Raw genomic sequence first — 27725 nt, forward strand, 5'->3', positions numbered from 1 at the left:
AATTTAAACCCGTCTCTATTGTAGTTTCTCACCTTTTACATTCCTTACTACTCAGTCTAAGTTTAGAATTCCACCCACTTTAACCTTCGTTGTCAGAAAAGGGTTAAGAACGTCCACTATGACCGCTATTATGTTTCAAATTTCAATATCATTGCTAATGTCATTTTCAATTGTACTCAGTGCTTGTCCACCTACCTCATTAATTTTATTTTGAAATTCATATGATTTCTCATTTTAATCAATCATCGATTACTTCTGGACAGGCCAGATTATAGTTATTATGGTATTAGGCATCATGCTTGTGCAAAACTTTTCAATCAGAACAGAGATGGAGAATTTAAAAATGAAAGCCATAATTCTCCGCTTTATTATCGGCGTTATTGTTTACAAGCCGTGCGTTGTAAATATTCGAGTTAAAGGTTAATATATATTCTGGCTTTTGAAATCGAAAAATCTCCGAAAAAATAGATATTGGGATAATTAATCATTTACAACACAAAGATCTATTCTCAACATAGGATAACTTTCAAGTACCGGATAGTCAACTTTTGTTTACATTGGGTAGAAGGTACCTATGAGTTAAAAACAAATAAATAATATTATTATTAGTACTTGAACTTGAAACTTTTATAAAACATAAACGGAGAAAAAATAGAACAAATTAATTCTGTTTACCAACCTTATAAATTTGTAAAATAATAATCCAGGTGTATCTATTCAGTAATTAAATTATGAAACGTATGGGTAATTTGGGTACTATAATAAAATTTAAGAATTTGCAAATAATTTGGTGGTTTGTTTTGAGCTTCTTGTTCAAAGCAAGGTCTTTTTTTTCTAATTTACTCGACTGTCGATTAAAGCACTAAAACTTGTAGGTATGCAGAACTGAATATTAAAATCCAGTATACCAATTAAGCATTAAATTTAAACATATCAGATAAATTATTAGAAAAAGCATGAATTGATTGCTTCAATTTCCTTTCGAAAAAAAAGATGTGAAGACTTGAAAATTCAGAATAATTTTCTCGGATCTATATATAGTTCAAGATGATTAAAAGAAATGGTTCTGGTGTCCAATCAAAAGATCTAAGATCTGGGCCGAACCCGCAAATGACCTGAATCACACAGATTTTACTGTCAAGGTTACAATATTATTTTAAAATCTGGCAAAGTGGTGTTACCTAGATATAATTACTATTACTTGTTGATACCTGCCAACATTATTCTCAACTTTAAAATATATCTATTTATATAATTTTTTCGTTAGACACTTAAAATTAATTAATTTGTTTATCGCCTTTATATGGTTTCAAAAGCTTTATGACAAAAATGTTTCAAATTTCAATTGAACTTAACAATTGTTTTTAATTTTCAGAAATCCACCTCCAGTTACTGGGGTTTCTACCATAGTCCCTTCTTCTTCTACAACCACAGGCACGTCTACAACAGCCTCCATAGCTCCTCCAGTCTTCACATCAAGTGCCACCACAGCCTCCAATATAAATAGCAGTCCTTGTGCTTCATCGAAAAAGAAACCGATAGCAGAAATCAAATCAAACGTATCTTCATTTTCACCGTCTAATTCAGCTTCTCCTTCGCGAAACCCTTGGGTGTCTTTTGACGAATTGCCAGACAGGACTAAGCTGCCTCCTAAACAGCAAAAACAAACTCAGACCGTCTCCAAGACAACGGTTTATCCTTATGTCAATCCGGAGGAATGCAGTTGCGATTGCCATACAGTCAAAAAATAATTCACATTTCCTATTTCTTCTTGTGATTTATTCATATTTGTCTGGTAGAGCAGTATCAAATTACGCCAATCAACCTTAAAAAAAAAAAAAAAAAAAAAAAAAAAAAAATGCGCCGATGAAAAAAACAAGAATTAAATTAGGTACCTAATAAAAAATGGTAGGGACCGATTGTTATTCAAATCTAGGAAAAGGGGGGGATGATTTGGAAGAAGTTCTGAATATGAGAGATATAAATTTTATTAAGAACCCTACAAAAACACAAATGTGAAAAAAGGCCAAGTTCCTATCCAAAAATGTCGGCCTAAAAAAGTAGTGATATCAGAAAATTAAGGCCAAGTTATTCAAATCTAGGAACAGGGGGGGATGCGGGGATGATTTGGAAGAAGTTCTGAATATGAGAGATATAAATTTTATTAAGAACCCCACAAAAACACAAATGTGAAAAAAGGCCAAGTTCCTATCCAAAAATGTCGGCCTAAAAAAGTAGTGATATCAGAAAATTAAGGCCAAGTCTGCATTCCCAGTTTTTCTTGCCTGCTGAAAATGCTGAATTTTAATTCCTTCAACCTTCTCTCAATTTTAACTTGGCTATATTTTCTACTCAAATAAATACCTAATTAAACCTGAAACCTGGAGGAAACCGGTTTTTTGGGTATTTCTTGGCTGTTTTGTCATAGGTACTAAGTTTTGACTATAATATGTGCCTCCTATTGGGTTTTCTGATGGCGTGTTTAACAAATTTCATACTGTTACCTAACTGCAATTATTTATTAGCTCATTCAAACTATTCCCTATCATCCTCCCCCATGGTTTTTGTGGCAAACATTAGGATGTATATTGAAACTATTGAAAGCCCTTTAAAATTTGTAGAAAAATTGTGCAAGGACACTTCAGCTATGTAGTTTGGAACCAATTTTGTTTTTCAGAAACAAGTTTCTATTTTAGGAGATTACATTACGCTTTCAGTATTATATAATTATTTTTAATACAAAAATGGTTGATTATATAAAATTTTAATTCGTAATATTATTAATTGATTATTTAGATTAATTAAAACAATATTATTGATTTTATTACCTACGTAGTAATTAGCACTAATTATTTTCTTTTCTCTTCTGTTGGATGATGGTAATTGTGAGAGAGGTATGAGACACCTAATTTACTTTTTTCTGCATAGGTAAAAGTTGCAAAAGACAAATAAATTAATATGCATAAGGTAGATACTCACTGAACTTGAGGTTTCAAGAAGGTAAAAACAAATGATCACTCACAACAAAACTAATAAATTCACAACCAAGGTAGGTGTTGCATTGTTAGCTGCATTAATTAATATCTGAGTATAATTATATGATTTATTTAAAAAATAAAGAAAAAACATTACATATTTTAATTAGACCGAGATGATTTTTTTTTTTTTTTTTTTTACGCCTGGGCGGATTGTACAATATTATCGCTACTAAGTAGGATATTAGTAGTAAGTTACAGAGGTCTAGGTATCTATTATATTGTTACAAATTCATTATAAGTCAACATAGGTAGTAAATCAATAAATTGAAGAAATTTGGATCAAAAATGATCCTATTAACAGAACTATCATTTTACCTATTGACAAGATCTCATGTCCCATAGGGTTTAAAAGGGTTGAGGTATTATCAAAAAGTGCTATGACTTGAGGATATAATTATGTCCCGAATAAATTTATGAGCTCAAATCGTTTATCAAAATTATCTATGCCTAATCAACTAATAAGGCTATTCTACAGTGCTCTAGTATACGTGCTAAATATCATTAGGTAGATACTCGGACACATGACACAGCAACCATGAGTAGCATGTGCTGCTACAATGTTGTTGTTGTTGTTGTTGTTGTTGTTGTTGTTTTCATCTTCTATAAAGATATTTCGAGTTGGACATTTTTTAAAGCCTCCAAAATAAGTTACATAGGTATTGACTTTTTTTGAAAACGGAGTAAAATAACCAAGATCGAAAACTTATTGTCCCCTAATTTGTTTTACACCCCCCTATCCTTTAACGACCACCATTCATCTTCTATAAAGATATTTCGAGCTGGACATTTTTTAAAGCCTCCAAAATAAGTTACATAGGTATTGACTTTTTTGAAAACGGAGTAAAATAACCAAGATCGAAAACTTATTGTCCCCTAATTTGTTTTACACCCCCCTATCCTTTAACGACCACCAATAGTATAACTTTATTTCCTTGAGAGTTTGTTAAGATCCATGTTGAACCAATATGTACCTAACTAGCATCAGAGATCCAAATTAGCTTGTGATTTTCAGGAAAATAATATAGAAAAGAAATAAGCTTACTATTCCTTTGCAATCATTATTTTAATCAAAAAGTTTACACCACATATTTTCATTGATCTTGTCGACCTCTCAACCATCTTACTCCTATGGAGTATGGAATAATAGGAATATATTCATTGGACAACCGTTAACAAAAACAAGACAAGTGCCGTACACTTAGATAATTAGACCAATTTGTTAATTTTGTGTGAGAATTATAGTTATATATCTAATGTTTTAAAATAAATGATATTATTTTTTACATCTAGATATATGTATTATGTTAGATAGATTAAAATTAAGATATCATATCAACGAACGATATTATTAGGTATTACTAAAGTGTTCTGTCTCCATTAGAATGACAATGGTGTAGCATATTCATTGGACAACCGTTAACAAAAACAAGACAAGTGCCGTACACTTAGATAATTAGACCAATTTGTTAATTTTGGGTGAGAATTATAGTTATATATCTAATGTTTTAAAATAAATGATATTATTTTTTACATCTAGATATATGTATTATGTTAGATAGGTAGATTAAAATTAAGATATCATATCAACGAACGATATTATTAGGTATTACTAAAGTGTTCTGTCTCCATTAGAATGACAATGGTGTAGATTTAAATCTACCTGACAGATACAAATCTATTTGCTATTAACATTGTATTCAACTCATAGGTCTTGTTGTATTATTTATCACTATGGAATGATTATATTATATGCGCCATGGTCTAGGTGATATTAAACTGCTGTAAACATCAAATCCTAGGATTAAAAATATATAATATTTTTAGAACATATTGTAAGTATAAAGGATCGGTGTCTATTTAAATGTGTACGACTGACAGTAAGATAAGATTTACAAAATCGATAGCAGAAATTAGTGGAAGTTTGTTACTTGTCTCACTTTGATTCACTGGAAATTTATAGACCTTAAGACCTAGGTTGACAGCAGTTGATCGGCATAAAGGTCATTTTCTGCGAAGTGTTCCATACAGTATTACGTAAAGAATTATTGTATGTCATAATATTGTCCTAATTAATTTATCACAAAATTAAGTTACCATAGGAGTACAAAGCGCTGTATGATAAGCGAAAAAGTTAACAAGTGTGACCCTACGTTTTTCTCTCAAGGTAAATTCATCCTAACGTACGATGTGTAATCATTTTCATGTCTAAATAAGGGAGAAATAATATTTTACTTGATAAAAAATATACTCAAGTAATATGACCTGTGTTAAAAAAGACACCTCAGATAAAAACTAGTTCTCTCCCGACCCAATAAAAATTACATCGCCGCTTGCGGCAAAGTCTGTAAGTGTCTTATAGACAAGATATATTCATTTGCACACATTATGTAAGCCCTAATAAAAGCAACTACAACTTCTTTAGAGCTTTTAATCTATTTTTTCTCTCACTTTTGTGTAAAATGAATCATAAGAAGTTCATACAGGGTAAATAGGAGGGCTATCAATATTATTACCCGCCTTATAGTCAAACTCTACCTTTCTGTAAAACTAAAGTGCACTTGAGTGAACAGAGAAGCGTTTACTATTTAACGCAATGCACAAATTTTTCTCAATGTACGTGCTGTGTCAATATTATTATTTTATGTTTTCTAATGTGTGAACAATTTATTTGAATTCAAATAGGTACACGAATTGAAATTGAAAGAAAATATCCGAGGTCCGAATTCATAGACGTGATTTTGTCAAAAAACCTATTTAATTTTTTAACTGTACCTATACCTATATTCGATCCGAAGGCCAAAATCTATGACAAATCATCTATAATACTAAACCATAAACAATATGTTTGTGATACAAATATCTACAAAGAATATCACCCTATAGTTTTATTATTTACAATTTGTTCTGTCATGGTTTGCATGTGAGTGCACTAGTTTTATGTAGAAATGTTCGTACAATGTGTTAATCAAAATCACATGATAAATATTGGCACAATAAAAGTTAATATTGTCAATAAAATGAGTTGCAACTTTTGTACCAAATGTAGGTACCTTACTTCTTTCCAAAGAAGGTCTACTAATATTAAGATCGGAGTTGACTCTTTAAAATCTTTGAATTTCACAGCTAATAAGTTTTAATGGATTCTCGGTTCATGTCTTCTAAAATAATTGCTTTAACCCAACACTCTTGTAAATTGCAAACTTGATTAGGGGAAGAGACGTTTGAAGTTAATATCATCATTAGGTACATTAATTACTATACTACATGATCTACAATTAACCTGAATTAGACAGTACTTCCTATTCAAATGGAAATCTGAAAAGCATGCGGAATTTTTATACAAGATTGGTTAGTCTAAATCTAAGTCTAAACAATAGAATAGGTGATTTGGGTGAACATTGAAAGATTTAAAGGAGTGACCATTGACCATTACGTATGCAAATTGTTGAGAACACTTCCTAAATCCATTTATAGAACTATTGATTCTAATAGAACGGAAACTGATTGACAAATTCAATGTAAGAACAGTTTTGCTCTAAAGTCTAAACAATAGAATAGGTGATTTGGGTGAACATTGAAAGATTTAAAGGAGTGACCATTGACCATTACGTATGCAGATTCTTGAGAACACTTCCTAAATCCATTTATAGAACTATTGATTCTAATAGAACGGAAACTGATTGACAAATTCAATGTAAGAACAGTTTTGAAACTAATTGATCAAATGTCAAGAGGAAATTACACAAAATCAGTGAATAAAACGTATGATCAACTTGAAAGGTTATTGCAATTTTCTTCCATTAATGTCAAATGGGTTCTGGAAAAGAAATTAAAGCAGTTATAGGGTTAAACTTGGGCAATATGTATAATATCAAATTGTAAAATAAATAGTATGTACCTACAACCTACAATATCTACCCAGAAATTTAGATTTCTTCATACCTAGAAAGAAAATTTTAGAAAACTATAAATTATCTAAAATTAAGATTGGTGCTCGGATTTCATTAAAAACCGTTATTTATCGAGTGTAGGTTCTTTCGAGAATCAACAGTCTTGTTTCACGTACCTCCGTACAAATTCTTGAACCAAATACCTATCTGAGAAAATCCCTGGCAAGCTAGTGAGAAAAGTAGGTAGATGTGTGTTATGTCCTTTATAAGTAGGTAAGCACTAAGTTATCAGGCATTTACTCATATGAATAAGTTATAAGAAAAAATTATAAATAATAACCAACTGAGTTGAAGTTACACCCATAATGCTTTACTTTTAACTATGTGTGATTACAATGATATATATTTGATGCTTTTAGTACCAGTAATAATGTGAACCTTATACTAACTTATTATTTTATTTTAATTTTATTATCCTAACTTTATAATAAAATTCAAAGCATGTTTTTAGTTATACCTACTTACGTACTTCTATTTATACGAAAACAACCAAAAACCAAATAAATTATTTATTATTCGAGATATTGTAATCTAAATTTAACAATATCTTTTTTATGTATCTGTATAAAAAAGGCTGCAATCATACAAAATTAATGTTTAAAATTTATGTAATTTGAAATTTTTAAAATAACTACCATTGTAAATAGTTAAATCAGCTTAAAGGTCAGTTTTTGGTAGAGGTTGTATAAATTCACGTAGGTATTCTTCATGAAATTATGTTTTATAAAGAGAAAATACTACTTCCTTTATAAAAGAAAAAAAATTACTCATAAAATATTTGTAATTATTAAATTACAAAAAAGATTGATATATTTTGGCTGTGAGAGTTCTTTTTAAATGTTAAAAATAGGTAACCTTTTGATCTAGGTTTTTCTTTGCGAGATATTATAAACTTTCCCACTAATTTTACTTGCATACCTATAATTTAATAAAAAAAATAATAATAATACCCTCTTATTGTTAATATTTATGTATTTTCATTTACATTAATCTTATCCTAAACAAAAATCATTAAAACCAGCGTTATTCAAAATTTTGGACCAAAGGGACCTTCAGTAAAATCATTTGTATCTAATACAGTTTCTAGCTTGTTTATAAAAAATAGATAATACCTAATAAATATTGAAATCAGATTTGTGTTAGGTATCTACCTATCCAATTTTTATTTCTGTCCTACCTAGGTTTAAACGTTACTACAACCACAATCTGAAATTGCATTTACGTAACGTAAAAGGAAGACTATGACATTTTAGCGACTAACAATGTAGATAGGGCTAGGTAAAAGGCAAAAATAATTGAATGAAAAGATTCGAAACTGACCGTATTAAATCAAGATCAATATGTCAATTCCAATCTAGAGTTTAATTTTTTACATCAAAATTCATACTATGCAGATTTCTTACTAAGTGCAAGTTTACTCTGAAAGAAAGATGAGAATCAGCGTCTTTTGCTCGTATTACCTATTTTCGTAAAAGAGTCACTATGATGTAAGGCGACTAAAGTAGTTCACCCAGAATCGGTGATCGGTGCACATTGTAATTTAATATTTCAATGAAAACACATACAAAGAAAAATCCGGAATCTACTCCTAGCCACAAACGATTGACCTAATAAAGGTGTCGTTTCCAAACCATAGCTCTTAGATATAATGAAAGCTGATTGCCCTGTGTGCATCTACTGTAAGTTAATAGGTTGCTCTAAGTTCAACGGTTTGTAAGATATTTCCTATCAGTTCATTGCTGAACTATCCATTGTAATATACATGCTTACCTACCTATGTATACCTACAATTCACAAAACATATGCAATCACCATAGCGCTAAAAATAAGCTTTTTTTACACTTGAACAAGCTGGGTCCGTCCCTCCGGGAATATTTTAGCCCGTAGTTTACTCGATCTTGGTTAAAGAAAATTAGTACCTATGTACTATTATTACTCGCACTGCGTGTTCTGGAGGTTCTATGGGGACAGACAGACAGACTGACAGACGACACCGAAGCGAATACAATAGTCCGTCCCTATACCTTTTATTATTACTATTTTAATTTAATAAAGGAAGGACGGACTAAAAATGTGGAAATCAAATAGTCCGTCCCTATACCTTTTATTATTACTAATGTAATTTAATAAAGGAAGGACGGACTAAAAATGTGGAAATCTCAAACCCAAGTTCTTCAGCATCCCGGAAATCATCTGAACCCCTGTAACCACAATTTTTTTGGTTGCATCTAAACTAGGTATCCAAACACCAAATAAATCCAAAAGGAGGGTAAATATTTAAATTACCTATCAAGCTTGGAACGTTACCAAAAAAAGACACCGCGCTGGGTCCTTGATTTTAGCGGATAAATAGGTATGGGCTTAAAACTGTTGACACGGACCGCTTTTTAACTCCATATCACGAGGATGAATAAATCAAGTATCGATTAATATTTTTTTAATTCAAGTTTAATGTAATTATAATAAAATACCTATTGGTGAGACACTGCGCTGGGTCCTTGATTTTAGCGGATAAATAGGTATGGGCTTAAAACTGTTGACACGGACCGCTTTTCATCTCCATATCACGAGGATGAATAAATCAAGTATCGATTAATATTTTTTTAATTCAAGTTTAATGTAATTATAATAAAATACCTATTGGTGAACAGATCAAAATATTGTAAAACTATGCTACAGGATTAATAATTATAAATTTGAACTAATCTATCAATCAAGGAAAGATAGTTAATCTGAATAACAAGTAGTTAGATTAAAAAAAAATCTGGTTTAACCCATGATTGCTTATGAGTGATACAGAAAAGATACGTAGGTAATGAAATTATTAGGTAATGTAAAAGGAAAATTAGGTGTCCATTGTTGGTTGTTATTACTGTCATACAAAATATCTTCTTGATTTTGAATTTCATACTCAAAGTGCATACAGAACCACCAAAATGACTATGACTTACGGCTTTTCGGATGATTTTACCGTTGGTAGGTACTTCCAAATCATATAGGTTTATCACATGAGGGTTAACTACAAAAATGTGCAAGTGTAAGTCATTTGACGAAGGTAAGTCACAAATCATGTCTCGATACTGACACAACTTTTGCACATGATGTGAAGTGTATATTTTTGTGCAATGGCTTGATTTTTTAGACAACATAGAAAAGAGTTCGACATGATTAATGCACTAATCAAATTCTATTTTTGCTGTCTTGTATATGAGCTCTGAAAAGCAATCAATTTGAATAGCTACAGAATGGTCACACTTTTATAGAATTATGTCTTCTAAATATGATATTTACTGCATAGCACAGGTGAAAATTATTTATGCTTGTAAAATCTAACATGATGACGCAAATACGTAATATTACCTATGTCAAAAAGAAAAAAAAACCTATGTCAAAATCTCCTTCTATCTACATTCTACATATAAATTGCACCAACTATCGAAGCAATATTTTCAGGTGAAAGTAAAATTCTAAATTTTATTTGGGAACATTTTGTTTTCAGTGAAATGCCTTGCTCCTTTTCAGCAAGATAGAAAATAGTAATGACATATCAAAATTGTTCAAACTACATTGATCACGTATCTTTTAGAAAAAATAATAAATAACTGAATTAAGTGCACTTTATCATAAATATATCATACCCAGAAGTAATTAAATTCAGAATATAACCAATCGAAGTTATACATCTCGTGAGTGTAAACTATAACTTTGACTCTAATCACTTTCCACTGGTTGAAGTTCATAAAGTTCCGTATTTTAATAATACAATACCAAGTACCTATTACAAAACACCTAGATCTATTGAGTTCTAATGTACTCCTGGACTTTTTATTAAAGCTTCGTTCCTACGGAAACAGGACAAGTAATTGCAATGGTTTAATTCCGTAATGTAATAGAAAGTCGTATGATGTTCACACCTGATTGTGTACCAAAGGTGTAGGTGGTGTTTTTGCCACCGATCGATTAAGGATAATTTTATTGCACCACCTCTCAAGTTTAAGAACAGTCAATAAAACCAATGACCGAACATTTCTGTAAAATTTCAAATTTAAACTTTGCTGAAAAAGGGTTAATTTGAACTCAAAAAGGTACATCTACGTGTATTGGAGCCGAAACAAAATGCTCCAAGTCCGAAGAACAAGGACACCTGCTGACAACGTAAATTTAAATAGAGCTGTCAAAATCAAGTCGAACTAATAATGTAATCTCTTCATACATCATAAACTTTAACCCTTGTGATTCCATTAACCCTTGAAATGGGTAGGTATCTGACTCCAATTTCCCAAATTCCAACACCCACACAAGATAAGTCCCAATATTGTGTCTATTCTTTATTAGAAAGATGCTCAGTACGAGTATGTAGTAAGTATTCTAAAGTTAATACCTACATACTCTTTCTTACTGATGTACAATAAAATTGAAATACCTACTACATAATACCTATCCTGTTTTAATTTTATTGCACCACCTCTCAAGTTCATATTTTCATTTTACTTTTAGAACAGTCAAACCAATGACCGAACATTTCTGTAAAATTTCAAATTTAAACTTTGCTGAAAAAGGGTTAATTTGAACTCAAAAAGGTACATCTACGTATATAAAAAGCTATGTAATAGGTAGATTGTACATAAAAATATTTCATAATAAATTCAGGATGATTGCTTGAGGGTTAATTTGACCAATTGAGGCCTGTGGGCGAATGTTTATTTATTTTTGCTGCTCCGCGTCGGAGGTCACTTTCACCTCTACTAGAATTTTATCTGGAGCAATTCTTTAGACATTCAGAAATACTGGTCCAAAAAATATTAAAATAAAGTCAATTTTTATACCAGATATTCTTGTACCCAATGTGTAGGCAGATACTACTGTGTCATGTTTACTGAAACGTCCTTGCGACGAATTTTATGTCTAAAAAAAATCTCCGTTGTTGAGAAAACCATGAGAATTTATAATGAATCAACTTGAAAAGTGTCCACGTTTTTTTGGAAGTCAAACATTGAGTGGAACTTGATATTTGAGTGGTAAAGGCTAAATAATTTTACATTAATTATTGACGGAAAAGACTAACATGTTTCTTGCATTTGGCGGAGACACTATCATGATTAATTCGCTTAGAGCCAATAGAGATAAAGCCTAGGATAAGAAGCATACAAGTGTAAATGACAACCTTTCTTACTATCTCTAAATCTGCCCTAAAGATATTTATATTATCAGCATTGGATAATAAATGTAATTGTAGGCAGTCAGTTTACTAAGTAGTCGAGACAAAATACATACTGACTGATCTTGTTGGGTCAAAAACAAACAAATGAGATCTGGTCACCAACTAGACTCGAGGAAAGACCTTTGTCAATCAGATAATTTATGAATTGCCCAGAGCGACTTCTTTATCAATAATAATAAATATTTATATTGTAAGTTCAGGTGATATTTAATAGATAATATATATCTACTTGTCTTATATATTTTTTTATTCAAGTTTATTGTAATTTTATTACTCTACTTTTTGTGGCAATTCTTCGAGAGCTAGGCTTTTCTTTTTTTATGGTCCAGCGATGGGCATCCAATTTCGCAACCAAGGCCATATAATTATAGCCAGAGTTAGAGCCATCTTAGCATTTTATTCAGATTCCAATGTTTTTGCTTCATAATTGACGCAAAAACTTCATCTAGGCGCACGGCAGTGCGCCAGGCCAAGTTCCGGCCTCAGCATGCCAGTGTGTATATTACACGAAACATTTCGAAGCATTTTTACCCCTATCATAATTCCGGTAATTTTCCACGTAATGTCACGAAATTTGGACCATATCTTGATAAATAAAATTAGAGAACCTTTTGAACTTTCAATAGAAACGTAGAAAAAGATAAAACATTTTTTGAAAATAAGAAACAGCGAGAAGTTATACTATGAAAATACCTATCTTGATAAATCAAATTAGTGAACCTTTTGAACTTTCAATAGAAACGTAGAAAAAGATAAAACATTTTTTGAAAATAAGAAACAGCGAGAAGTTATACTATGAAAATAACGCGAAATTTGACTAAATTGTTGCATATTGCAAACACAGAAATACGTACTTGTATGTCTGTCTGTTACGGCGCTGTTACGCTGATGGACCTTTTGTTGTCCTCTTTTCACGAAAAAACGGCTTGACCGATTTTGATGACTGTCTGTTACGGCGCTGTTACGCTGATGGACCTTTTGTTGTCCTCTTTTCACGAAAAAACGGCTTGACCGATTTTGATGAATTTTTGTGGTTGTTGAGAAGAGTACTGAGGGTGACATAGGCTATTTGAATTTGTCATATTCCATCCTGATTCAAAATGGCAGCACTTCAAAGTTATGACTCTTAAACCGCGCTCATCCCGTACAAAGGACGGGTCAACCACTAGTGTTAACCTATGCTTCATTATTAGGTCTGCGAAATTCCGTGTCTGCTGAAAATGCTGGATCTCAATTCATTCAACCTTCTCTCAATTTCAACTAGGCAATGTTTTTCCTTCTCGAATTAATAAATACCTATTATTAACATGAAAATAAAAGGAAAACATTGCCAAGTTGAAATTGAGAGAAGGTTGAAGGAAAGTTATGACTGTTAAACCGCGCTGATCCCGTACAAAGGACGGGTCAACCACTAGTGTTAACCTATGCTTCATTATTAGGTCTGCGAAATTCCCTGTCTGCTGAAAATGCTGGATCTCAATTCATTCAACCTTCTCTCAATTTCAACTAGGCAATGTTTTTCCTTCACGAATTAATAAATACCTATTATTAATATGAAAATAAAAGGAAAACATTGCCAAGTTGAAATTGAGAGAAGGTTGAAGGAATTGAGATCCAGCATTTTCAGCAGACACGAAAAACTGGGAATGCAGACTTGGCCTTAATTTTCTGATCTCACCACTTTTATAGGCCGACATTTTTGGATAGGGACTTGGCCTTTTTTTCACATTTGTGTTTTTGTGGGTTACTGGTTACTTGACCGGTATTTAGATTTTTGCCAAAATATTGAGGCTAAAAAAGGTAACAGAACTAATTCTAATTACCTTTGCAAGGTGTATGAACGAGTAAGTATTACATAAAAGTTATTTTATTTGTTTAAACAAATCATATTAATCCATATTAGATAAGTAGGTTTTGTAGATAGGTAATAAAATAATATTTACTCATACACAGTTATGTATGTATACCCAAAATCAGCCTTATCTATAAAACTTCGAGGCCAGCAATAGTCGTAAGACTTGCTCTACTTTAGCTATAAAAAAACCCGAAATGCTGAAAGGACATAATGAACAAGGAAAACTGAATTCAGCAAATCAAGAAAGCAACATTACCATTCTAGAGCACCTCATCTTGAATAAATACATAATAGGTACATAATATCATAATTATTAATATTATCATTTACCCAGGTATTATATAGTAGGTAGGTTTTCTCCCCTTTTTTCTCAAATGAAAATACATGCTTTATCACTTCATATTTATGTACCTATCGGTTTAAAATAGAAACAATGACTATTTAGCCATGAATGATATAATATTTTGATTTTTTTTTTTTTTTAATAATCATATAACTAAGGTTTTTTTTTCTTCTAATAGTCAGAAATCAAGAAATATTCACTCGTACATTTTTCCATTGCTAACAATTCAGGGGGCTCAATTCCCATGAGAATCTACCTCTTCGAATGTACCTCAAATTTTGAGCAAAAAGATGAAAGAACTTCAACTTTGCTGAAAAATGTGATTCCAGTGACTACATATTTTAGTAATGTACTAATGAGCTATCGAGGATACAAAATCAGGAAAATGTACTAATTAAAATAGGTAACTAATAATAGTAATGAAGAAATTTGAGTGCCCGTCTTTTGTTTGTCGGTGGACTTTTTGATATTGAGATATTGATATTCTTCTGGACATATTTCGCTGTGTCTAGGCTAAGGTTATAGGTATATTATGGTCACTTGGTCGATATTTGCAGAGGGACATCATGGGAAAATTCCCGAAGAAATGGGGATGTGCAAACCAGCAAATGCCGAGTAAGAGGTAGCTTTACATTAGCAAGGTGGAAGAGCTCCGCCAGGAGAACCCTGCCACAAAAAAGCAATATTATTAGCTAGTTTCATAATAAAAAAATAGGTATAAGTACCTATTCAGGACAGCATTTTCAGGAAATCTCATTTGATAAAATCCTGATGGTTTTCCTACTCTTCCTGATACGTAGGTCACTGCAGTAAAGCAACATCGATTGTGCCCTTATCCCTCTGATTACGAGGATACATTCAGCTTTATGAGAACAATGGAGTAGCTGGTTTGACCTCAATGTGTATAAACATGACCTTGCTGATTCCAGGCTTCACCTTGAAAACCAAAAGTGGAGACCCTGGTGATATTTTTGCTCCCAAGTCCTTTTTTAGGATACCTAATCATCTGCATTTATGATCAATTACCTATTTGGCGTTATGTCTCTTTGATATTTTTTTTATTATTCCCCCCATACAATTTGTAAGTATGTAACATACCTACCTACCTACCTGTTGGCTTTTTTTTTTTTCAAAAAAATCTTGCCTTGCTTTATGTAAGGAGAGGGTGGGAGTTGAGATCAAACCGAATATATTACCCCTCAAAAATTATAACAAGATTAAAGTGAACATGATATATAAGATAATGCCCAATGTTATTTTTTAAGTTTTGCATCGAACACAAAAAAGTAGGAGAAGTCAAAGCTCTTAATGTGTAGTACTATAAAAACAAGATCTAGTTTGGACGCATGCTCAATAATGCTTTGGGTATTATGCTAACACACATTCAATTTAAGTTTATTTTCATATAACTCGACCTTGAACTTTAACTTTTTCCGAATTTTCGAAAAACCGACTTTTCTTTTTTCCCGTTATTAGTAATAGTGAAGTGTGGTAGTGAATTTTCTAATTTTCCAGTGTTATATTTTTTCTGACCTGTACGTGTTTTTTCTCTGTGTGAAGTGCTATATTTTCCATCCAAAATGGTTTACCGAGTAAGTGTTCATTTTATTTTTTGGAAGTTATAGTTATCGGCGAGAAAACAAAATGGTTAGAAAACCTAAATGTTATAATTAAGTATATTTGGATACCCTTCATGTAGCGTAAGTCGTACTGGACAAAAATACGTAAGTATATCTATGTGTGAAACGCTTCGTCAAGGATTAGAAAATTATATTGTGATTTTCCTTAATGTGTGTAGAAGTATGTAGAACTGAATGGAAATTAACACGAAAAAGAAAAGAAAACTCTGAAGTACCTACCTAGAAGTTCTTATCTACATATGAAATTATTTTATGACTAGCTAGGCACTGAATTACTTTCCGTATATGTTCATAAAAAAATAAGAGTATAACCTAATTATTTCATCATGAATTAGACTCAAAATTTCATAAGAATGCGATAGGTATACCCAGAATCAAACTGTTTAGAGGATTTAATTAAAATTTATTTTCAAAATCTACCTACCAATTATTTCACAAAAATAATGTAGCTAATTATTTCATCATGAATTAGACTCAAAATTTCATAAGAATACGATAGGTATACCCAGAATCAAACTGTTTAGAGGATTTAATTAAAATTTATTTTCAAAATCTACCTACCAATTATTTCACAAAAATAACTAGTGAATTTTCTAATTTTCCAGTGTTATATTTTTTCTAACCTGTACGTGTTTTTTCTCTGTGTGAAGTGCTATATTTTCCATCCAAAATGGTTTACCGAGTAAGTGTTCATTTTATTTTTTGGAAGACAAAAATAATCAAAAAAGTTTCAAGTTCAGATGAGGTAATATAAAAGTGGATCACTTTTTTCAGAACTCAAGGCAGGTACCGGTATTTTCTGTCATACTCAAGGTGCCTGGATAGATACAGAATTTAATCATAAAACTGATACTTACCAAGTATCTACTTGAGATTTTATTTATTCAGCGCGGCCTATTGAACCCACAACGCCTATTAATAAGTAGGCACTATAGGATTGTACATGTACTTTTAAGTGGCTAGTAATTTATACTTGTGTATTAGGGCAGTCTATTTTGTGAATGCGTTATCTTTTGTTGTGAGTTTTATGGGTGTAAAATTTACGATTCTTAGAAATTTATCGGTTTTAATACGAGCTTATACTATTGATATGAAATTATTTATTGATGATCATTGAATTCATAAGTGAGGCTATTAGCTAGGGTTCTCCCACTTGAGAGACACAAAGTAAACAGAGCAAGAAATCTGCTTAAACGGACCTTGTATTAATCAGAAGCAACTACTATATCATCGTTATGAGATAGATAGTTATATTTCATTATTATGGATTTCGTTTTGAACATAAGTGATGGATTATTTTTATGTGTATGTGGGTTAGGAATGTCATGAAAAATTATAAACCTTTGAAGTTGTTCTAAGAACAGTAGTTCGAGTAGGTGTTATTATGGTGGTATCCACATAATTATACTATCTACTAGTTATTATTTTCAAATAAAGTCTGTCACAATAACTAACTTCTTTTAAACACTTATTGTTTGACCATAAGTGCGAATGGTCATAAAGTGTCAAATAGAGCCATTCAGCTTAATACTAATCCTATGAAATATATCTCTTCTTATTCGAGTTATGTGAGCATTAGGAGTAAGATACCGAAGGCATTTTTAAATCTCTGCCTCCTCTGTGCAGTAATATTGAAATGTGTTCCCAACTTTGAAATTTACATTAAGTTCTAAACCTATATCTGTATTTTGACTCTCGCCTTCTCTTTCTCTCTTCTGTGAAATACCAACTTTTTATACCCCTCTAAGAACATTATCTTTACATTATTTCTTCCTTCCTCTAAGTTTGTTTGTAGAGCTAGTAAGAGTCTGTTTGTTCTTGTTCATTAAATTTCAGAAATTTACATATAGGTAATAAGTATCCAGAGACTGGTGAAATTGGATCAAGTTCATTTTAAGTTATATTTGGAAAGACCATAATAGGTATTTTCTTTGCCAATGACAATCCATTGTTGTTTTTCCGTCCAGTGTTCCAAATAAATATTCAACAAAGTTGGGTGCAACTTGAATTTTTTCCTTATTTTGAAGACTCATCTATTACATAAAAAATAAGTCTACTGCATTGCCAAAGAAAAGACTACCTACCTGATCTGATTCCATATCTGTATGAAGCAAACTCACTTGCCCTCTGGTCACCACAGCGATACACTTACATCCACAAAATCATAGTCGTAGAGGTCATTTGAAAATTAATGTCTCGACTCTGGAATATGGTTCATATATTCTAGACCCGCCATTTAATACGAAATACACTCGTATATTATGTGAACCACTCACCAAATTCAATGTTGTATAATGGCAGGTATATATTTTAGGCAATGTCTTAATAATACTCTCGCAGAAGACAGAAGATAAGAGTCTAAAACCTGATTTGTGATAATGCAATATAGCTTGGGGGTTCGAACTCCGCCCCCTTGGGCTACCCCTTTCAGGACTGACTGTTTTAAATTTATTTCTGTCTCATTATTGACATCTTGTTAGCTCTGAATAAGATCTTGTTGCCTCTTTCTTGCTTTAAGTCCTAACGTAATATCTCTACATCCTCTAAAACGAAATTGTGCGGAAAAAAAGGGTCAAGTTCTTTTCAAAAATGTCAGCCTATAAATCAAGAAACATCAGGAAAATATGACCAAGTTCTTTGTTAAAGTTGAAACTTTTATCATTTTCCATCTTGTTAGCTCTGAATAAGATCTTGTTACCTCTTTCTTGCTTTAGGTCCTAACGTAATATCTCTACATCCTCTAAAACGAAATTGTGCGGAAAAAAGGGTCAAGTTCCTTTTCAAAAATGTCAGCCTATAAATCAAGAAACATCAGGAAAATATGACCAAGTTCTTTGTTAAAGTTGAAACTTTTATCATTTTCCCTCAAACTGAATTCCCAGTTTTTGTGGTCTGTTAAAAATAACTTCTAAATATTGGAGTGAAAGGATTATAGCGATGACTGATGTGGTCAAGATAGCAGTTCACAATTTAATCATTTTTAAATAGACTATAATAGACAATAATAAATGTTCACATTATTACTGGTACTAAAAGCATCAAATATATATCATTGTAATCACACATAGTTAAAAGTAAAGCATTATGGGTGTAACTTCCACTCAGTTGGTTATTATTTATAATTTTTTCTTATAACTTATTCATATGAGTAAATGAATGATAACTTAGTGCTTACCTACTTATAAAGGACATAACACACATCTACCTACTTTTCTCACTAGCTTGCCAGGGATTTTCTCAGATAGGTATTTGGTTCAAGAATTTGTACGGAGGTACGTGAAACAAGACTGTTGATTCTCGAAAGAACCTACACTCGATAAATAACGGTTTTTAATGAAATCCGAGCACCAATCTTAATTTTAGATAATTTATAGTTTTCTAAAATTTTCTTTCTAGGTATGAAGAAATCTAAATTTCTGGGTAGATATTGTAGGTTGTAGGTACATACTATTTATTTTACAATTTGATATTATACATATTGCCCAAGTTTAACCCTATAACTGCTTTAATTTCTTTTCCAGAACCCATTTGACATTAATGGAAGAAAATTGCAATAACCTTTCAAGTTGATCATACGTTTTATTCACTGATTTTGTGTAATTTCCTCTTGACATTTGATCAATTAGTTTCAAAACTGTTCTTACATTGAATTTGTCAATCAGTTTCCGTTCTATTAGAATCAATAGTTCTATAAATGGATTTAGGAAGTGTTCTCAAGAATCTGCACTATATGTCTCAATTGTTAGGCTCATATAATTCATCAATGATTCTACGATTTAAACATTGACAGCGACTAGTTTTAGTTCTAATGAGATATCTAGATACTTCCTGTTATAAGTTCCTTAGATTCCGCTTTTTCTTTTTAATGAGTCTTATTACCTCTAGAATTTGAAGAAACAACAGAAAAAAAGTCTACTAGGTAGATCAAATTCCAATGTCATATCGCCAAAAGGTATTAAAGAGTTTAAATTATAATAAGATTAATGACAACTCAGCGTTCTAAATGATAAACAAGGTAGATGTCATAACTTCTCCATAACTCTGTAAATTTATCTAAAAAAAAAATCTATTAGAAAATGATGATCAAAAACCAACTCTTTAAAATGATATAAAACACTATGGAAGTTGAAGGGTCTTACTACAATATGAACTATTGTGCACCTAATTTACATAAAATCTGTAACATGAGAGTCAAATATATCTTGAGTAAAATCTGCAACTCTTCTAGTGGTGTGTTTCAGAAGTTGAATTCCTACTACGAGTTATTCTTCAATTAGTGGATGTGACAGTTACACCAGTTCAAAATTTTGCAATATTCGAGTGAATTGTTGGTTGTAGGTACATTGAAACGTTCTTGGTAATCTATGTGTGTGTTTTTTTTTATCTTCCTCATTTCTTCTTCTTCTTCTTCTTCCTCCTCTTCTTCTTCCTTTTTTCTTCTTCTCCTCACTATATAGAGATGAGAAATCTGATATCTTGAGCTCGATGAAGCGTCGGTTGCTCAACCCCCACTGGTTCAAACAATCTAAAAGTTATAGTGTCTCATAGAGGAAAGGTTATTCTTATTCTGTATCTATTTCGAACATGTCAATTTATTAAAATAGAATAAGGTACGGGTAACTAACTCTGGACGTAGAAAAAAATCATAAATATGTCGTGTTAAACAACAATTTAAATCCTCAGCTCATTTCTACTCTTTTGTTGATAAGAGCACGGGGAAGGATACTCATGGTTAGGGACCATAAAAGTAAATTGAAAATAGTTATCTCAACATCGATGGGTTACCAGACATGTCTTTTTTGCTTCTCAAAACTAGGTGGCTTACTTGAAATAAATTTATTGTTTGAGTGAGCGTAGTTTTTTCGGTTATTGAAAAATCATAAAACTCAATAACTTAGACGGTCAAATTATTCTAGATAGGTACATATTTGATTTCGTAGGTGTAAATAACTCAAATGCCTGAGAGACGGGAGACAGATTATGTATTTTTGTTGCGATTTGTTATTTTCATTCTTACAATGAAGTACACTCCACTTTGTAAAGGAAATTTCAAATTTAAAGATATCTATCTTGTTGTCAGATTGAAAACGCCCTTTGAAGAAAACCATTATTAAGTACAAAAGTATTGCAAAGTCGTGATCTAGTGATAATAAAGTGAATTAAGTTTTTAATATCGATTCATATACGAAATGGTCTGTATGGAAAAAGATAATCTCAAATAGTAATTAAAATCTTGTATGAATAATTTCAATGGTTCAGTTCGGAATGATCAGTGATGATTTATGGAACTGAATTGCTCTACTTAGGTATACTTCCATCATCAATCTATCTGTTGCATGTTTTAATAAGATAAAAACATTGTAAAAGCCGCAAGGTAAAATTCAATTTAAAAATAAATAAATAATTTATTTATTGATGTTGTTTGGATTTAATTATTATTATTGTTATTATTATTATTATCATTATTATTATTATTATTATCATTATTATTATTATTATTATTATTATTATTATTATTATTATTATTATTATTATTATTATTATTATTATTATTATTATTATTATTATTATTATTATTATTATTATTATTATTATTATTATGATTATTTTTTTCTGAATCAAACGAATCAATCGAATCTAGATTCTTTTCTAAAAGCTAAGTCAATCTTAAAAGAAAAATTCGAGGTTAAGTTAGTCTTCGTTTTACATCATCAAACCATTCCAACAATCTAGTTTACATATCTTCACGCCCATGGTGCTTAAATTGTTTGATAAATATCAGTAATATTAAAAATAATAACAACAAATCTATAATGCAAATAAATTCATTGACATAGCACCTTCTAGATTCTTTTCTAAAAGCTAAGTCAATCTTAAAAGAAAAATTCGAGGTTAAGTTAGTCTTTGTTTTACATCATCAAACCATTCCAACAATCTAGTTTACATATCTTCACGCCCACGGTGCTTAAATTGTTTGATAAATATCAGTAATATTAAAAATAATAACAACAAATCTATAATGCAAATAAATTCATTGACATAGCACCTGCATGATAGAATAATTTTATGATCCAATATAATTATTAGCCATAACAACTTCTCTTCACAATAATTATAAGGTTTTCAATACTACCTGCGAGCAGTAAAATATTTAATCAGCCAGACACTATTTATACACGATACGATGATCAGAGTGTGTTAACGACTAATAAAAGTAGGTTTTTCTAATAAATTTTATTGTTGAGAATAAGCGAGTTCTCTTTCAATTGAGACCTATTTTTTTTCTAGTTAAGGAAGGTCTTTTTACTGAATTGTTAGTTGTATGTGTTATTCTTGTTAGACTGCTGGGGTAAAGGGACTTTTCAGTCCTATTCGGGCAGGATAAACAAGGTATATTCTAATTCTAAAGACAATAACTGGGAAATAATTGATTATAATGAAATGCTTTCCTACACTACTAACATAAACGGAAATCTAACCTGTCTATCACTTCTCCTTTGTTTCAGATAACTGCACTATGTTTACTCATAGTGAGTGTTTCCGCATTCCATGACCCAGAATTAGAGAAGAACTTACGAAAGGCCGCTGAAGGATGTGGATCCCCAGACGGTCCATCCATCGAGTATGGAGTACCACCACCAAAATACCAACCGTCCTACAAATCTTCAGCATACAACCCAATAGCCGTATACTCTGCTCAACCTCAATCTTATGCTAGCCCAGCTCCAGCTTACGCTAGCCCAGCTCCAGCTTACGCTAGCCCAGCTCCAGCTTACGCCAGCCCAGCTCCAGCTTACGCCAGCCCAGCTCCAGCTTACGCCAGCCCAGCTCCAGCTTACGCTAGCCCAGCCCCAGCTTACGCTAGTCCAGCCCCAGCTTACGCTAGCCCAGCTCCAGCTTACGCTAGCCCAGCCCCAGCTTATGCCCCAGCTGCCTCAGCCTACAAATCTTCATCTTACTCCTCCTCTGCTTCATATGGTTCCCCAGCTCCAGCTTACGCTAGCCCAGCCCCAGCCTACGCTCCATCTGCCTCCGCTTACAAATCCTCTTCCTATTCTTCCTCAGCTTCTTACGCTAGCCCATCTCCGGCCTACGCCTCTTCCGCTCCAGCTTATGCTAGCCCAGCTCCAGCTTACTCTGCCCCAGCAGCTTCAGCTTACAAATCCTCTTCCTCCTACTCTTCAGCCAGTCAATCTTCTGCCTATGCCTCCTCAGCTCCCAAAGCTTACTCTACTCCAGCTCCAGTCTATGCTTCTCCCGCTCCAGCTTACCAATCTCCATCTCCAGTAGTTTACTCTACTCCAGCTCCTGCTTATGCTTCTCCTGCTCCAGCTTACGAATCTCCAGCACCAGTAGTGTACTCCACTCCAGAACCAGCCTACAAATCATCCTCTTCCTACTCTTCTCACTCCGCTTATGATGCATCTGCCCCAGCTTACTCTGTTCAATCTGCACCATCTTATGCTTCAGCCCCAGCTCCAGCCTACAAATCCTCTTCCTACTCCTCCGCTGCTTCTTACGCTTCTCCAGCTCCAGCTCCCTCTGCATACAAATCCTCCTCATCATACTCCTCAGTTCAAGCTCCCGCTTACAGCCCTGCCCCAGCATACAGGCCAGCTCCAGTTTACTCTGCTGAGTACAGTAGTGCTCCAGTCTCTTACGCCACCCCAGCACCATGCAACCACGGATACTCCTACCCAGCCCCCGCTGTTTCCTACTCTGAAGAATCTGCTTATGCTGCCCCAGCCAAGGCACAATACAGTAAATACCCTGAATCCTCCAAGTACTCTTCCTATTCTAGTGGATCGTCGGCTTACTCTAGCGGTTCCTCTGCTTACTCTGCTGGTTCAGCTTATTCTAACGGCTTCAAACCATTGGTTGCTCCAGCTTCTCCCGCTTACAGTGCTCCAGCCTACGAATCTTCATCTTCCTATTCTGCTGGATCTTACGGCCAGAGATACCAACCATCTTACTCTAGCCCATACAAATCATCTTATGCATCAGGATCTTACGCCTCAGGTGCCTCTGCCTACGCTCCATCTGCCGGATACAAATCTAACTATGTAGCTCCAGCTTCAAGTTACAAGTCTGCTTCTTATGGTGCTGCTTCCTACGGTGCATCCTCTTACGGTGCATCCTCTTATGGTGCATCTTCCTACGCTGCTCAAGCTCCAGTCTACGCTCCAGCTTCTCCTGTATACTCTTCCCCATCTGCCTATAAATCATCCGCTTCATACTCTGCCTCAGCTTACCAATCTCAAGCACCAGCAGTATACTCCACCCCAGCTCCAGTATATGCTTCTCCTGCTCCAGCCTACAAGCCAGCAGCATCCTACTCTGCCGGTAGCGCTCCTGTATACTCTTCCCCATCTGCCTATAAATCATCCGCTTCATACTCTGCCTCAGCTTACCAATCTCCAGCACCAGCAGTATACTCCACCCCAGCTCCAGTATATGCTTCTCCTGCTCCAGCCTACAAGCCAGCAGCATCCTACTCTGCCGGTAGCCAGTATTCTTCTGGATATGCCTCATCTTACGCTAGCCCAGCCCCAGCTTACTCCGCTCCAGCTGCCTCTGCCTACAAATCCTCTTCGTATTCATCCTCCAGCCAGTCTGCTTACGCTAGCCCAGCTCCAGCTTACGCTAGCCCAGCTCCAGCTTACGCCAGCCCAGCTCCAGCTTACGCCAGCCCAGCTCCAGCTTATGCCAGCCCAGCCCCAGCTTACGCTAGCCCAGCCCCCGCTTACGCTAGCCCAGCCCCAGCTTACGCTAGCCCAGCTCCAGCTTACGCTAGCCCAGCCCCAGCTTATGCCCCAGCTGCCTCAGCCTACAAATCTTCATCCTACTCCTCCTCTGCTTCATATGGTTCCCCAGCTCCAGCTTACGCCAGCCCAGCCCCAGCCTACGCTCCATCTGCCTCTGCCTACAAAGACCCATTCTGAAAACTATCAAATATAAGAGTATTTCCACAAAAGCTTTTAATTCGCACTCGTACGATATAACAAAATGTCGTTTCGAATTGAAAACTTTTGGCAATGATAGCGAAATCTTGTTTGCCTACAAATCCTCTTCTTACTCTTCTAGTCAGTCTGCCCCATCTTATGCTCCAGTCGCCTCTTATGCCCCAGCCTACCCATCGCAATACTCTTCCGGTTCATCATACTCCGCCGCTCCAGCTAAGTCTTACAGCTCAGGATCATCCTACAACTCCGTCTCCTCTGGACCCTCTAAATCTTACACTCCATCATACGCTGCCAGTGCCCCATCTTACAGCCCAGCTGCTCCTGCCTACAGTTCTGGAGAAGACGACGAATACGCTCCCATTTCCAAGAAACTCCCACCAGGCGCTTATCTGAAAAACTACGTAAGTATGCTCTGATCTGTCTTTAGTTGCTAAGCTTAAAATCAGCTGATTGTTGTAGTTTTTAAGCTAAAAGTGAACATACTGAATAGATAGTTTGCAATATCCTAAACTAAATTACACACCATCCTTTTAATAAATTAGCTACCTACTTATAAGACATGCTTCCATGTCATGTACCTACTTTACAAATTCTAAAGGACTGTCTTGTTCGACCACTTCGCTCAGTAAACCTTTCATCAGGGAATCTAACGATGTTTGAATTTTTGCTTCCAGGATGACAACCCACACTACACTTTTGAATACAACGTCAACGACCAGCACACCGGAGACATCAAGGAGCAGAAGGAACAAAGAGAAGGAGATGTTGTCAAAGGACAGTACAGTCTGGTTGAGCCTGATGGTTCCGTCAGAACCGTAGATTACGTTGCTGACTGGAAAACTGGTTTCCACGCCACCGTTTCTAACTCAAAAGAAAACAAACAAACCAGCTACTAAAGTCATCAATCCTGATGTTTTTTCATTTATAATTAATATCTGACAAAAACCCTCTCTTACTATACAAAATGTGTCAGACGTTACAAAACTTTTTGTTACCCATTCCAAATGATGTAGATTCTAGATAGACTTATAGTCTTCTATATTTAACATTTTTTCATTTATTTAATTAATATCTGACAAAAACCCTCTCTTACTACACAAAATGTGTCAGACGTTACAAAACTTTTTGTTACCCATTCCAAATGATGTAGATTCTAGATAGACTTATAGTCTTCTATATTTAACCCATTCTGAAAACTATCAAATATAAGAGTATTACCACAAAAGCTTTTAATTCGCACTCGTACGATATAACAAAATGTCGTTTCGAATTGAAAACTTTTGGCAATGATAGCGAAATCTTGTTTCGTTTCTGTGATAACAAAGAATCAGGTACATTCTCTCTGCATAAGTTTTGTATTTTAAGATTAATGTCATGAAAATTGATTTCTCACTTTTTTCGTTGGTAAAGAAAAAAAGAAATTTAATATGTACCTATAACAAAAAATATGAATTGACAAATTTATTTTATGCCTCATCAAAACCATCATAACCTCCTTTATTGTGCACTGCCAAACAACCAAATTGGGTCAGATTGCCAAGAATAATTTTTTTGGTAATCCAACCTGTACATACGAGTACAACATGACCTCACAAGTTTTCAATAAGGTTTTATTTATCGTTCATTTACCGTTTTCTTTATTTATTCTCATTCGTGACCGTTGGTTCATTCCACGCGGCACTTTTCCAATAGTTACCATTTTTTATTGTTGATATTTTTTTATGTAAAATTGTAAATATTTATTCCATTTCTCCTCCTCGAAATATACAAACCTACCATTTTTGTAAAAATATCCTTCAAAAAGTGAGATGTTTTTGTTAAGGACCTTTTTTTATACTTATCTTTCACAGACTTAAAAAGCCGTCATTGAACGATCAATGAAGTTTATACTCCATGACCTTGGTTAATTTATGGTCAATAACAGTCTAAATATTTTGATATTTTGGTTGTCTCTGTGGGATCGATGGCGACCTTTCTTCTGATGAGTTAGGATGGCAGCAAGTAAATCTGGATGAGGATTTACAGCGAAACAAATGAAGGTCCTAGCTCCCAAAGGCCCGATATGGCCCACAATCTAATGAGCAAACTTCCTTTTTCTTTTGAATATTTTCCTACATTTAATCTAAATCTGATAAATCTACGGTAGTTATGGCGAAACAAACAAATTAAAAACAAAATCGTTATACACATAGTTATTTATTGAAGAAGAATTTGTATTACATATATAGGTACCAAAAGGTACTTAGTAGGTATTATGGGTGTAATTTTTATTGCTGAGCACATTGCATTACAGAACATTACAGGACGTTCATACCATTGGCTTTTAAAAAATGTATCATTTTTGCAAACTGGGCAACATGTTCCCTCACCGCACCGTTCTGTTAATTTTAATCCCATGTTTAGGTGTGAACGCATTGGAGAAAAAGTTGTAGTGGAAAATGACGTACTAGAAAAATTCACAGAGTAAAGTTGTCTCTGTGGGATCGATGCTGACCTTTCTTCTGAAAGGTTAGGATGGCAGCAAGTAAATCTGGATGAGGATTTACAGCGAAACAAATGAAGGTCCTAGCTACCAAAGGCCCGATATGGCCCACAATCTAATGAGCCAACTTCCTTTTTCTTTTGAATATTTTCCTACATTTAATCTAAATCTGATAAAGCTACGGTAGTTATGGCGAAACAAACAAATTAGAAACAAAATCGTTATACACAAAG

The 27725-nt window shown here is 33.6% G+C and overlaps 2 protein-coding genes and 1 long non-coding RNA gene across 3 annotated transcripts in view; 2 read left to right on the plus strand and 1 right to left on the minus strand.

Annotated features, from left to right (window-relative positions):
• LOC103510867 (putative protein TPRXL) overlaps positions 1 to 1857 on the plus strand; it is a 7884-nt gene extending 6027 nt beyond the window's left edge. Inside the window, exon 4 of the mRNA XM_008475569.2 lies at positions 1376 to 1857. Coding sequence (XP_008473791.1) covers positions 1376 to 1751 — 376 coding nt within the window. The 3' untranslated portion in view covers positions 1752 to 1857. The remainder of the gene's footprint in view (positions 1 to 1375) is intronic.
• A 7093-nt stretch (positions 1858 to 8950) lies between these two features.
• On the minus strand, positions 8951 to 10941 carry LOC113468112. Its single transcript, XR_003391969.1, has 3 exons — positions 9626 to 10941; positions 9090 to 9459; positions 8951 to 9012 (listed from the first exon to the last, which is right to left on the minus strand). It is a non-coding gene; the product is annotated as an uncharacterized LOC113468112 (long non-coding RNA).
• A 4830-nt stretch (positions 10942 to 15771) lies between these two features.
• On the plus strand, positions 15772 to 26051 carry LOC108252607 (extensin-2-like). Its single transcript, XM_026824803.1, has 4 exons — positions 15772 to 15999; positions 22554 to 24968; positions 25007 to 25411; positions 25685 to 26051. Exons 1-4 carry the CDS (start codon positions 15988 to 15990, stop codon positions 25904 to 25906), a joined length of 3054 nt encoding a protein of 1017 aa, XP_026680604.1. The 5' UTR covers positions 15772 to 15987; the 3' UTR covers positions 25907 to 26051.
• The last annotated feature ends 1674 nt before the right edge of the window (positions 26052 to 27725 follow it).

The sequence above is a fragment of the Diaphorina citri genome, unplaced genomic scaffold, assembly GCF_000475195.1.
Source record: "Diaphorina citri unplaced genomic scaffold, Diaci psyllid genome assembly version 1.1 scaffold29, whole genome shotgun sequence".
NCBI classification, from domain to species: Eukaryota; Metazoa; Arthropoda; class Insecta; order Hemiptera; family Psyllidae; genus Diaphorina; species Diaphorina citri.

Excerpts from the sequence above, each read along its gene's own strand:
- LOC108252607 (XM_026824803.1), top strand. Across the intron at positions 24,969-25,006 it reads CCTACGCTCCATCTGCCTCT|AGTATTTCCACAAAAGCTTT; the intron begins GCCTACAAAGAC and ends ATCAAATATAAG. Across the intron at positions 25,412-25,684 it reads GCGCTTATCTGAAAAACTAC|GATGACAACCCACACTACAC; the intron begins GTAAGTATGCTC and ends TTTTGCTTCCAG.